The sequence below is a fragment of the Manis javanica genome, chromosome 5 (genome assembly GCF_040802235.1).
Source record: "Manis javanica isolate MJ-LG chromosome 5, MJ_LKY, whole genome shotgun sequence".
Taxonomy (NCBI): domain Eukaryota; kingdom Metazoa; phylum Chordata; class Mammalia; order Pholidota; family Manidae; genus Manis; species Manis javanica.
The window spans coordinates 109,324,646-109,336,742 of NC_133160.1; the positions used below are offsets into that span (position 1 = coordinate 109,324,646).

Genomic DNA, 12,097 nt, shown 5'->3' on the forward strand with positions numbered 1-12,097 from the left:
AAGCAGTCGCTACCATTTAAGTGTTTAGCACTTAGCATTTTGCATAAGCTCTGACCTGCTTTAGTTCATATAATGCTTGTGACTCCCCTACAAGGTAGAGGATATTATTTTTTATTATCCCTGTGGCACCCTGGGCAGGGAAAGAGCAGGGCAAACCCCGGAGGGGAGCTGGGGTGGGGAGGGGGTTGGCAGAGTAAGAGGTGCATGCAGAGGTCAGCAGAGCCAGGCCAGGGGCTTATAGGAGGAGGCGCGGAGGAGCCAAGGACCTTATTGGAGGGGCAGAAGGGACACAAAAGCAGACCAGCTATGTACATACACAAACAGCAGTCCCACAGATTTTTAGCACGGGGTATTTGTGTTCCTTGGGAGAGAAAGTGTTGCTGATGTTACCTCTTCTTGTTCATGGCTTGGTGAGATTCCCAAGCCTGCCCTTGCTTTCACCATCTGTCATTATTGCTTAGGAATAGGGTGACAACAGTTTCATTTGCCAGGGACCATCCCAGGAAATGCCCTAGTTTTAGCACTGAAAGTCCTGTGTCCCTAAATACCTCTCAGTCTGGAGGAAATCTAGACAGTAGGTTGGCCCAGTAATTAATGATCCTCCCATTGAATTTTATTAGATAAAAATGATTTGATTAGTTATTGGTCTGTGCTTGGACAGGCCACTTCCCTGCATTTTTGCAGATCTTACATGAGCAAATGAATAAAGGGGAAAAAGTTTCAGAACTGGACTGAATTTATTACTGAAACAAACAAATAAATAAAAGAATGGTAATATGCTTCAGTATGGCCATCACCTCTGCTGGACTTACAGTCAGGAAAGAACTGAGTGGGGGAGTGTGAGGAGGGCCTGGGGATTTCGAGGAAGAACAAGTTTTAAGTTCAAGGTATTTGGTTTTAGTTTGGGCCTAGGACAAGATGGATTCTTTGTTCAGTTTGTGGGGTTCCAGAAGATGAGCTGGCAAAGCGTCAAGAACCTAGGGGAAAAGGAAGCCAATAAATGTGAGTTTAAAACACTTCCTCATGAGAGTGAAGTACAAGGTTAACATCATGTCTCATATTTCCTGACCTCTGTCCCCTTCAAACTTGAAACCAGTTGTCATTACTTCTTGGCAAGTTTCTTTCCCCCAGATTTTATTTGTTGTATACTGATGTGGTACTAGTTGCTAAAGGTATATGTATCTTTGATTTTGTCTTTTCTTGGCTTGGTGAGATGAAAGTACAAAGTAGGTTTAGAAAAAAAAGAGGAACTTCTGCCTTCCTTAGGTAGCAGTGCAGCTAGTGAAAAAGTGTGTGCTGTGTTAGTAGGGGTGGAGAGGGTGCGGAGTGAGGAGGCTGCCCCCTCTCTCGAAATTGCTAGTATTTGGTCTCCCAGCCACCCTGAGGGCTGTTCTGCGCAGCTGCTGAAATAGGCCAGGCCTGCAGGATATATGCGTAAGTTTGCTTTCTAGAGGACACTTGTTTTTCTAAACTCCTTTTCCCCTTTCCAAAATCAGGCAGCCGTTAGTCATCTGTACTGAGCACGAACCCACAAGTGTGCGTGTGTGGCTCCGCGGCCTCACATCAGGCCCCGCCCTCGCCCTCGCCCTCGCCCTCAGACACACACTGACACTCGGAGGCAAGACCTGGCCTCGGCTGGAGAGGCTCCGCTCCAGCCGCAGCCACAGGGCCCGTTTAGCCTCCTCCCCTAAAGGGGGCCGCCCGGCTGCGCCGTGCCAGCGCCGAGAACCGGGAGAAAGTTCGCAGCGCCTGGGGAGTCGGGCCGCCGCGGAAGGGGGTCAGAAGGGAGGGATCTCCCCGCCAAGCTGGTGCGGAGCGCCGCGTCCCGGGGGCTCTCGCGCCGCAGCAGCCGGACCTCAGCCCTCCGGGCCGAATGGGACCCCCAATCTGGGTCCGAGGCGGGCGCTAGGAGCCCGGCCCGAGGCGGGGAGGAACTTCTGCGAGCTGCCGCCGCGGGCCCTCGTCGTCTGCAGGAACTCTCCGGAATCCGCGGGGAGGACTGGATCGCGCTTCCACTAGGATTCGTCGGGAGTTCCGGCGGCAGCTGCGGCGGGTGCAGAGTCTCCCTTTGTCCTCCTAGGACCTCCCTCCCACTGTCAGTGAGTGGGTCCCGCGGCCCCAGGCGCCGGCGCCCTAGTTGTCGGCAGTCCCCCACTCCAGGGTGCGTCCCTGGTAACTGCTACCACCTTAGCGTCCCCACCAAGTGGAGCCGAGGGGGCTGCGAGCAGAAGGGCGCTACAGGCCCTTGACCGCGCGATGGTGGCGGGGCTGGCCCTGGCCCGCAGCCCCGGGAGCTGGCTGGTCCCCGGGCTGTGGCTGCTGGCGCTCATCGGTCCTGGGGGGCTGGTGGGCGCCCAGGAACAGCGTTCCTGCAAAGGAGCCTTTGATCTCTACTTCGTCCTGGACAAGTGAGTGCCGGAGGGAGATCCAGGGGGTGTTGGTGAGAGTGGCACTGGAGGATCTGCTGAGCTGTGGCTGGGGAGGCTGAGATGTGTGTCGCCCTGGGAGGGATGTAATAAACCCCGTGACGGGTGCTCCTTTGCTCTCTTTCTGGAGGGCAGGCGCTTTCGGATGTGTGCGGGTCGCGGGGTGATCGGAGGAGCCCTGAACTGCCTGCCAGTCTTGGGCCTCTTGGGAAATGGGAATGGGGGCGCTTGGGGTGGCCTTTGGCGCTCCTGGAGCCCAAAAAGCGTTCTTTCTCTGCCCCTCTGTCCTTACCCGTTCAACGCTTGCTGAAGTTTGTCTGTTTTTATCATGATCACAGCACTTTCCTTGTAACCAGGAATAGCCTAGGGCATACCCAGTGTGTTTTGCATTTCCTGAGAAAGAAGGCTGTGTTTATTTTGAAGAGCCAGGGTTCTACGCAAACAATCAGCAGGCAGGTGATCTCCGAAGATGGGTTGACTCCTTGATTCTTGCAGCAACTAAAGTACAGATACTGATACTGTTACTTTGCTTGAAGAGGCAGGGTTACCCCCATGTAAATGTTTTGTTTCTCTGATTAGTTCAATTTCATTTTTCAGGTCTGGGAGTGTGGCGAATAACTGGATTGAAATTTACAATTTTGTCCAGCAACTTACGGAGAGATTTGTGAGGTATTTATTCCACTTCACTTTTCTACACCAGGAGCACCAGGTGGAGGGAACTAGAGTAAAGCATAGGGTATCCCTTTTTTTGGAAGTCTTTAGCAGGGAAAGCCTTTATTGAAATGTTGATTTTTAAGTGCCTGAAGGTCGTTATCGCACTCATGCTGTTATCAGGACAACCTTTCAACTGTTGAGGGCTTATTTCACCTGAAGCCCAACAACTTGGCCTAGGTTCTGGGGAAGCATCTTCAAATATGATTCCAAATGTCTTTTCATTTTTGAATTTTCATCCGTTTTGAATTTCAGTTATGCTTTCTCATAATTTATCACATTAAAGAAATTTTGTGCTAATAGTATCCATAATATATTTTCCTTTCCACACAATTGTAGAGGTCCTCATTAAAAAAAAAAAAAAGTGTCGGTAAACTTCAAATGAACATGTGTTAATAACCCACTACCAGAAAAGGCACTTGTGTGTGTTTAAAGAAATGACTTGTGTTCACCCAGTGTGTGGGTGTGTGACTGGTTTAAAATTTAACTGTTCTATATATGCAATAGGACTTACTAGCAAAGGCTGGTTTTCTCTCCTATAAAAAGCGTAACTGCTATGAAATCCAGTTTACTCTCTACTTAGAGGTAACTAGGAATTAGTGGCATCCTTATTTAAAAATAACCCAGCACACCAGCCTTTTGAACCTTTTTTCCTCCTTTTTTAAAAAAAAAAAAAGAAAAAATATACGCAACGAGCAAATGCAAGTTTATCAAGATAATGGAAAGGACACAAAAAGGAGCTGTATCATTAAATATTGCTTTTTTCAGTCTTGTTAGCCCAAATGTTTTCTGTAAAACAGGCTTGGATGATCAAAACATTTTGAAATTCATGTTGCAAGTAACTTCAAACAATCTGTAGAGGCCTAGGCAATCCTTGCTTTCAGTTATTGGCAGCGGTAAACTTATTCCTATAAAAATGTATGCTTGTCCATGTTCAATCATCATGCTCCTGCTTAAGAAGCCAAGTATAACACTCTCATTTCTGGACAGGGTCTGAAGTAAAACTGTCTAGGAAAGAAAAATAAACAAGGTCCTATATCCTTAAATGTCAAAGGCAGGAGACAGTTGTTTATAAATTTTCTGATTTAATCCAAGAGTGTGCAGAGATTATCACATAGATTTTGATTAAAAGCAACAGATCATTTCAATACAACCTTTTCAAAGTGGGCTCTTATTTATCTGGTCTGGTTTGCAAGTTGGAATTCAGTAATACACAGTTGTCTGGCTCCAGTGTAGTTGCTCAGTTACTAACAATGTATTGTGGGAATTGACTACTTAAGAGAATGACATATAAAATATGTACAAGCCTTTGAGATCATTCTGATTGTCAGTTTCTAGATCTTAGTTTCGTATCTTCAGTTGCACAGAGTATCTTAGAAACAAGAACCATTCTGTGAGATAAATGCCTAAAGCTTGAAAGATGTTGCTAACTGGGGCACTTGTTGCCCGTTGAAAGTATGATGTTACTTGGAAAATTGAAACTGTCTTGTGGAATGTGATTTGTTAGTCTCTTTCACACTGCCTGTGACACTACTTCAGGATTCTTACTTCAGGAGAACTTTTGTATGATTCCTGTCACAGTTAGGGTGATTAAATCAAACTGGCAGCTCTTAAGCCCTAAATATTGCCAACAATACCACTCTGAAGGGCTTGGCCTCCTTTAAGCATATGAGGGAGGAGACACCAAGGGAAGGAGTGTTTTCTACAAAAGAATTTTACATTGACCTAGAATTTATCTTTCTAGTTAAGTGCCTTCCTAAATGGCCCTGTGGGTCATGGAGGAGTACTTGAGTACTGAGAAGCACCGACTAAATCCAAAATGACTTACGCAGTAATGTTAAGCAGAGTTAGTCTATCTGCTTAGGGAGTTCCATTTAAAAGAAGCCTGCACTCACTCAGTGAAACCACTTTTAAATGAGACTCCCTAGTTATATATCTGTATTTTATCAATATTTCTTTTAATGTTTTAACTGCCTCTTTTCTTATTTTGCAGCCCTCAAATGAGATTATCTTTCATTGTGTTTTCTTCTCAAGCAACCATTATTTTGCCATTAACTGGAGACAGGTTAGTGCATTATCATTTCACTGCAGGCTTTTAGCAGGGACTAATCTTAAAGGAATGATTGATATTTCCAAGTGGTGATTCAGGCCTCTCAGTGGAATCAAGCAAATGCACAGACAATTCAGTTCTCTTCACTAATAGAGAGGAAAGGAGGTAATCTGAAAATCAATACCATTCACATTGGCTGCGGAATGTGCAGTGAAATCCAGATCTCTGATGTAGTTATATATTTACTACCTCCTTCCTTTCTCCTTGTCTGTTACTGTAAGTAGTTCCACATCTTTCTTGTTTAGATGTAATATATTAAGCAACTAGGGATCTGAAGAATATGAAAGGGGTGAAAGATAAGGATCTGTTTGGATGATTTACTAGATTCAGCAGACATCCTGCACCTCCAGTCTTAATCTGAAATCCACTGATGCTAAACATATTTACCTTTACAAAGAAACTTACTTTCTATTATATATACAAACTTCTAACTTATTTGTGTTTTAAGTTTTGCTTTTTCTGGAGAGTATTTCTTCGTAGGTGGAGAGTCCATCTTATAATCTCAGTTTTTTCACTGGTACTTCCCTTCCATACTTGTGCGCATTTGGGTCTTATTAAGGGCCAGCGCAGTAGTTGTCCCTTACAACACACCTGCAACAGCTTTCTATACCCAGTGACACAACAGGCCTGTGTTCATGAAAATAAATTGTCTTCATTGCCCAGATTAATTTCCAACAGCTTTGGATCCCATCTCTCCATTATGAGAAAAAAAGAGCAATGCTACCATTTATGGAGTACACATATAGAGAAAGCACTTAGCATATAATGCCAGACACATGATAGGCTCTCTCTAATTGTTACCTGCATACATGTGCGAGGTTCTCTATTCACCATTCTACATGTGGGTCCTCCAGCACTTCAAAGATGAAGTGTTTTCACTGGTCAGCAAGACTGATATTGCTTAAACTTGCACAGAGAGCACTTAAATCATTAACCTAAACACAGAGATTCTTCTCTTATTGGTTGAACCTTACAGAGGAGAGGATGGAATGGAATAAAGAGGCTTCTATTTCAAGAAGCTGCATAATGTTGCAGTGAAGAGTCACTGAACCAATTTACTAGCTAAATGGTCAGGGACAAGTTACTCAACCTCTTTATGCCTCAGTTTTTTCCTCCTGTGTAATCATAACAACAAGGATGATGATAACAGTAACTCCTTCATAAGACCATTATGAGAAGTGAAGGCAGGAAATGTGGAGAATGGACGTCAGAGTCCCATATGTGTGTATTCAAGAGATGAAAGCTTTGTTGTTGTTGTGTTGATCTAGGGAATATACTTATATATAAAAGGAGTATCTTCCTGCTTGAAAGGGCTTGTGCTATTCTAGAGGCATCTGAATAATGCTACTTACAACTTATTTTGTATATTGGTGGCTCCTCTGTCTCTTTTTAAATAGAAATGCTTCCATTTTTAACAATTGCACTATTTGTGACATGTTGAATTAGTTTGGGGTGGCCAAAAGTACACTATCAAGGCCTAGGTTAGATTTCCAGTTTTGCCATTTATTGATTTAGAGACTTGGGACAAATCATCTACTCAGTATGTCAGTTTTTACATCTATAAACTGCAGACATAATCTGCCATGTTTTTGAGAGAGAGTTGTCATGAAGATCAAAATAAGGCAATGCATAGGAAAGTGCTTTTGTATATCATGAACATTTTCCACTAAGGGATATTATTTTCTGCTCCTAGTTGTTCTTTAACTAATTTTATTTAATTAAATAGGATCTCAAATAGGATTCTCAAATAGGATCATTTTTTCATCCATTGCACACTTTCAAGTATGTAGAAACAATTCACATATATTGATGCAAGATCACTGAACAAGTGTTTCCATAAGTACTATGGGTCTTTGTTTCAAAGCTTAGAAATTTGAATTATACACACAAACTTCCTTGATATCATTTGTCACACTCAAATAGATCTGAGTGCATGAGAGATGTGAAGGTTAAGTCAGTAGGTTTCATAATTTTGGTTCTCTTACTCATAATTCTTCAGTACCTTGGTTAACATGAGAAGTGCCTCTTTCATGTTTCTCTGAGTGTTGCTAAATATTTGCAGTAGAGATGAAGCAAGATTGGAAGTTAGTAAGTCCTTATGATAGAGCTGTGTCTTCTGTTAGGGTTCCAGCATGCTGTCTGGTTACTATGTAAATGCAAATAGAATAGTAAACATGACTCTTGCCCCCATGATTTTTATCTTCCATGTATCTGTTAGTCTATCTATCCATCCACTTAGCTATCTGCTTGCCTGCCTTCTGTGCAATATATTGAGCATTGTGGGCTCTGGTAGTAACACAAGGATGAATAATCTAGTGTGTGTGAGAATAGGGGCATGCACATACACATAAGTAGCTCAGGACTGTGTTACAGGATCAGATAAGAGGGAAGTGCCAAGTGTTGATTCAATACAGAAATATCCAGCCTCTCAATATTAGGGAATTTGAATCTGGACTAATTTTAAAAGATATTTTTAGTTACTATGTTCCATAATTGGGAATAGTGAATATGCTCAGTTCTATTCAATATGATCTTAATGATGTAAAAGTGATTTAGTTGAAAACATTTAATGAACAATTATTATGTGCTAGCAGTGTGCAAAATCTTTTCCATTCTCATTTAGTCCTCATATTAACTCCATGTAATACATACTATTATTATCTCTGCATAATTTTACAATGAGGAAACAGGCTAAGAAAAGTACTGTAGCTTGTCCAGGGACACAGAGTTAATAAGTGGCAATCAGTAAATTAACCAGAATGGTCTCTTAAAGTGTAAAGTAGATCATGCCACTCTCATGCTTAAGATATTCTAATGGCTGAGAAAAGAAAGCCCATGTCCCCCAGAGACCTAAACCCCTACCGAGCTGCCTCATCTGATCCTCTCCTACAACATCGTGTGCCTCAGTCTTGCCCACTGGCCTTATTTCCATTCTCCGAACAGACCAATCTTGTTTCCACACTTGAAATTCTGCTTTTTCTCTGCCCCAGAACTTCCCCTGGCTGGCTCATTCTTGTCATTTAGGCTTCAACCTAAGTGTCACCTCCTCTGAGAGGCCTTGACTGGCCATCAAGTCTAGAGTAATCCTGCCCCTCTTTACAGTAATTTCTGTGAAATTGTTCTGTTTTTTGAGATTGTTATTAATTAATAAATTTATTTTTATCTCTACAACCATAATGTAAAGTGCATGAGAACAGAAGGGTCTTCTTTGTCTGTTCACCCATATACACAATACCTATAACAGAGCTTAACACATTTACAGGGAAATGTGTTCATTCATTTATAGGGAAATCTGGCAGTATCTTTAAACTTTAGAATGTTCCTATCAGCAATTCTACTTTTTAAAACTATGTCCTTTTGAAATATTAGTACCCATGTACAAAATCAGACATTGCAGCATTGTTCATAATAGTGAAAACTGTATTCAACTTAAATACTCAATTGATACTATAATTGAATTAGAGTATATACATAATTTTATATACTATGTAGTCATTAAAATAATTGGAAAATCCATATATATCTACATGAAAATGTATCTAAGATATAGTGAGAAAAGCAAGTTACAGAACTCTGTTAAGTATGATTTTATTTTTGTAAAATAAACAAAAAAAATCTTTCACTGTTTTTACGATGTGTGTGTGTAGATAAAATGTTTCAACTATACTTAAAAACAAATTGAAAAAAAAAAGAAATTTGCTCAAAGTGGCACAGCTAAGCAGTTAGAACCAGAATTCACGCCCAGGTTTGACTCCTGAGCATGTGCACTTAAGTACGGTACTGCCTCAGACTGTGTTCCTCCTTCTTCAGTTTTCACAATTAGTCAGAATTCATCATAATTCAAAGACATAACATCCTCTAAATTTATTCTATTCTCTTACAAACCAGTGACGTATAAGAGGAAGTGAGTATTTTTTTTTTCAACTCTATTAGGAAAGTAATTACCCCTGTTTAGAAAAGTCAGTTTTTGTCCCATTAATCCTAAGAGGTGTGGGCATCGCATTAGCTCAGATCCTAGTCATGGTTAATAGTTACTTTCAGTGAATTCCCCCATCTGCTTTATGAGTATGTTCTAGAAAATTAAGTTAACTCATGCCTAAGAGACAGTCCTGGCACACTGAAGTGGTAAAAGGCAGAGGTCGATTTCTCATGGCTCAGTAAGGCGTTGAATGGGGAAATGGAGTAAAGATATGTAAAATGCAGTAGGGATGGACTTCAGGTATGATCCATGTGCCACACAAAGTGTAAACTAAATTGGAAAATTTTTTTACACAAAACCCAGATTGTGTGGAGCATTTTATATGCAGGTATTTTTGAATCTAGGACCTGTACCTTGGATTCATTGGTCTAAATTCTGAACCACAGAGACCTTGGCATATGTTGGCCTTAGAGTAACATGTTATATAAACAACACATATGATTTCATGGAAAGTATAATAAGAGATAGCTGAATCTGTTAGTTTGTAAGGTAATAGAATGTATTAGCAATGTTTTTGCCTAGAAAATAATCTTCCACTCTTTTGAAACCTTTAAATAATGTTTAGGTTGGGGATCTCGTAGAAGACAGTTACTTTTTGCAATTTATCCTTCATGCAGTATTAGTATAGCAGTATATATAGTACCACAATTAAATAGATAGAGTGAATATATTTGATGAACGGATTTCTGCTCATACTTTTTTCTAATTTTGTCAGTCTGGTTAGTATTGTGGTTTATTAATGGAAGGAAACAAGAAAAGTAGTAGATAAAGTTTATTGTACACTTAGTGTGAATCAAACATTTTGCTAAGTGCTCTTACATGAAGTGACTCAGGTAAAGCACTAAAATGCTAAGTGTACTATATAAATCATTAGTAATGTTGTATAGGCATGAATAGCATCTTGAAAACAGTGATTTGTTTCATATTCTTCTCAATCTACTAAATTTTCCTTCTGAAAGAAACATTTATTTATCTTATATAACTGGCTAATCATTATAAAATTCTTACATATTGCTACATTTTGTCTGAAGTTACTGTTTATTTCAAGGACTAAATGTCCCTGGCTAATAATCTGTTGAGAGTAAAGAACAGAATTGACCTATGATAGAAACACCTATAACATTTATGCTTATGTAGTTATCTAACTTGGACTCTCGTAGCATAGATGTATGAAGCCTTTAGCTTTTGTGCTAGATTGTTTTTCTGTGGCCTCCAATGACCTGCAGAATACATATGTACAGACATATATACATACATATGTATATATAATTATATACATGTAATATTTTATAACATGAATATGTAAGGTAAATGTATTTATTTAATATATAATTTTTAAATCTGGGCTGGACCTATGGCTTACTTTAACCAACAGAATACAGCAGATATAAATCTGAAATGCTACCAGTTCCGGGCCTAAGCCTTAATAAGGCATGAGAGTTTCTTTTTTAGTGCTCTCTGTGGCCAGCTGCCATACGAAAACTTTGACTACCCTGAGAGCACCATAATAGGAGGAGACCCAACATAGCCACATAGAGAAGGCACATGGAGAAGATAGAAGATGCTGCTTAGCTGTCCCGGCTGAGCTCCTGGGCGATAGCCAGCACCAGCGCAAGCTCCACTGCCAATTTAAGAAATGGCCTCAGGTTAATGATCAAACCCATATTACTGCCTGCAGAATGTGGCATCAGAAGATAAATAAGGTTAAGGGTGCAGTTGAAAAACTGAACTTGATAAAGATTTATGATGAGTCTGTTAAGCCCCCTCATTGAGACAAAAATTCTTATAAAAATCTAAAAAGTGTGTCTTACAGACACTCTAGGTAAACACAGGGCTTCTTAGAATATTTGGGGTGTGTTTCATCTAATTTACTGCCTAAAGTAGAGAGGAGTCTCTTTTAAAGAAATTTGTGCATGTGGCTTTTGTCTAATTGAGTAGATCATGGGAATGATAGAGTTGATGTCATAGAGTTGATACATAGGACCACAGTATCATAGAGTAAATAAATAGGAGTTTTATCAACTTGGATTAAAGGAGATAGATATATTTCAAGATGAAAAAGACTTCTGGTCCTTCAGCTTCCTATGGGCAGAGGAATCACACATAGGGCTATTTCTTTGGAAAAAAAAAAAGGATGCCTCAGAAAGTGGAGCCAAAGGCCAGACAGTGGATCCAAGTGCCATAAAGATAGATTCCCACGAAGCAATACTGAACCCTAATCAAAGAATTGGAACCATAGGCAGCAATGAAATATTACACTTTTTGGTTATTCAGTGATACATGAGAAAGCACCTCAAAATTGACAACAAGTTTTCTCTCTCATAAGCCTGTAGGTTGATGGCTCGAATGGGAAGTTTCTCTCCCCCATGTGATGTTACCTAGAACTATAGTCATGGTGGCAGGTTACTGATTATGGAGTTCGGCTAGAGCTGTTTACTGGAACAGCGTGGTTCTCCTCCATGTAACCTCTGCATGTGGCATAGGTTTCTCACAGCATGATGACTGGGTTCCAAGAGGGCACTTTCCAAGAGCAAGTTTTGTGAGATGAAGGAAGCAAGCTCCAGGTCTCATGGTTGGATTCAGATGTTCAAGAAGGTCTCTCCTACCTTATTCTATTGCCAAGCAGTAGTAGGGCTAAGCCAGATTCAAGGGGAGAAAGGATAAATTCCATCTCTTGAGAGGGTGGGCACATATGGAGTAGGAAGGAATTGATAGAAGTTATATTAGAGGTTATCTACCAACATTTATATGAAAAGTAATAATGAATTCCAAGATTTGAAGCTCTTTCTTAAATATATCCGCTTTGAGAAAAAAAATTTAAACCTGTGTATAACTGAAATAACAAATTAGATTGGTGATTTTGGTCCTACT

At 40.6% G+C, this 12,097-nt stretch overlaps 1 protein-coding gene across 4 annotated transcripts in view; it reads left to right on the plus strand.

The window, feature by feature from the left end:
- Window positions 1-1,517: 1,517 nt before the first annotated feature.
- ANTXR2 (ANTXR cell adhesion molecule 2) overlaps window positions 1,518-12,097 on the plus strand; it is a 135,429-nt gene continuing 124,849 nt past the window's right edge. For 2 of the 4 annotated variants that reach the window (XR_012131702.1, XR_012131703.1), the window contains exons 1-3: window positions 1,518-2,408; window positions 3,024-3,095; window positions 5,131-5,202. Coding sequence is in view for 1 of the 4 variants with exons in the window: in XM_037014855.2 (XP_036870750.2) it covers window positions 2,257-2,408; window positions 3,024-3,095; window positions 5,131-5,202 (296 nt within the window). In the remaining 3 variants the exon portion in view is untranslated. Of the gene's footprint in view, window positions 2,409-2,556; window positions 2,879-3,023; window positions 3,096-5,130; window positions 5,203-12,097 lie in introns of those variants that run through there. The other 2 variants (XM_037014855.2, XR_012131704.1) reach the window with 2 other exon arrangements.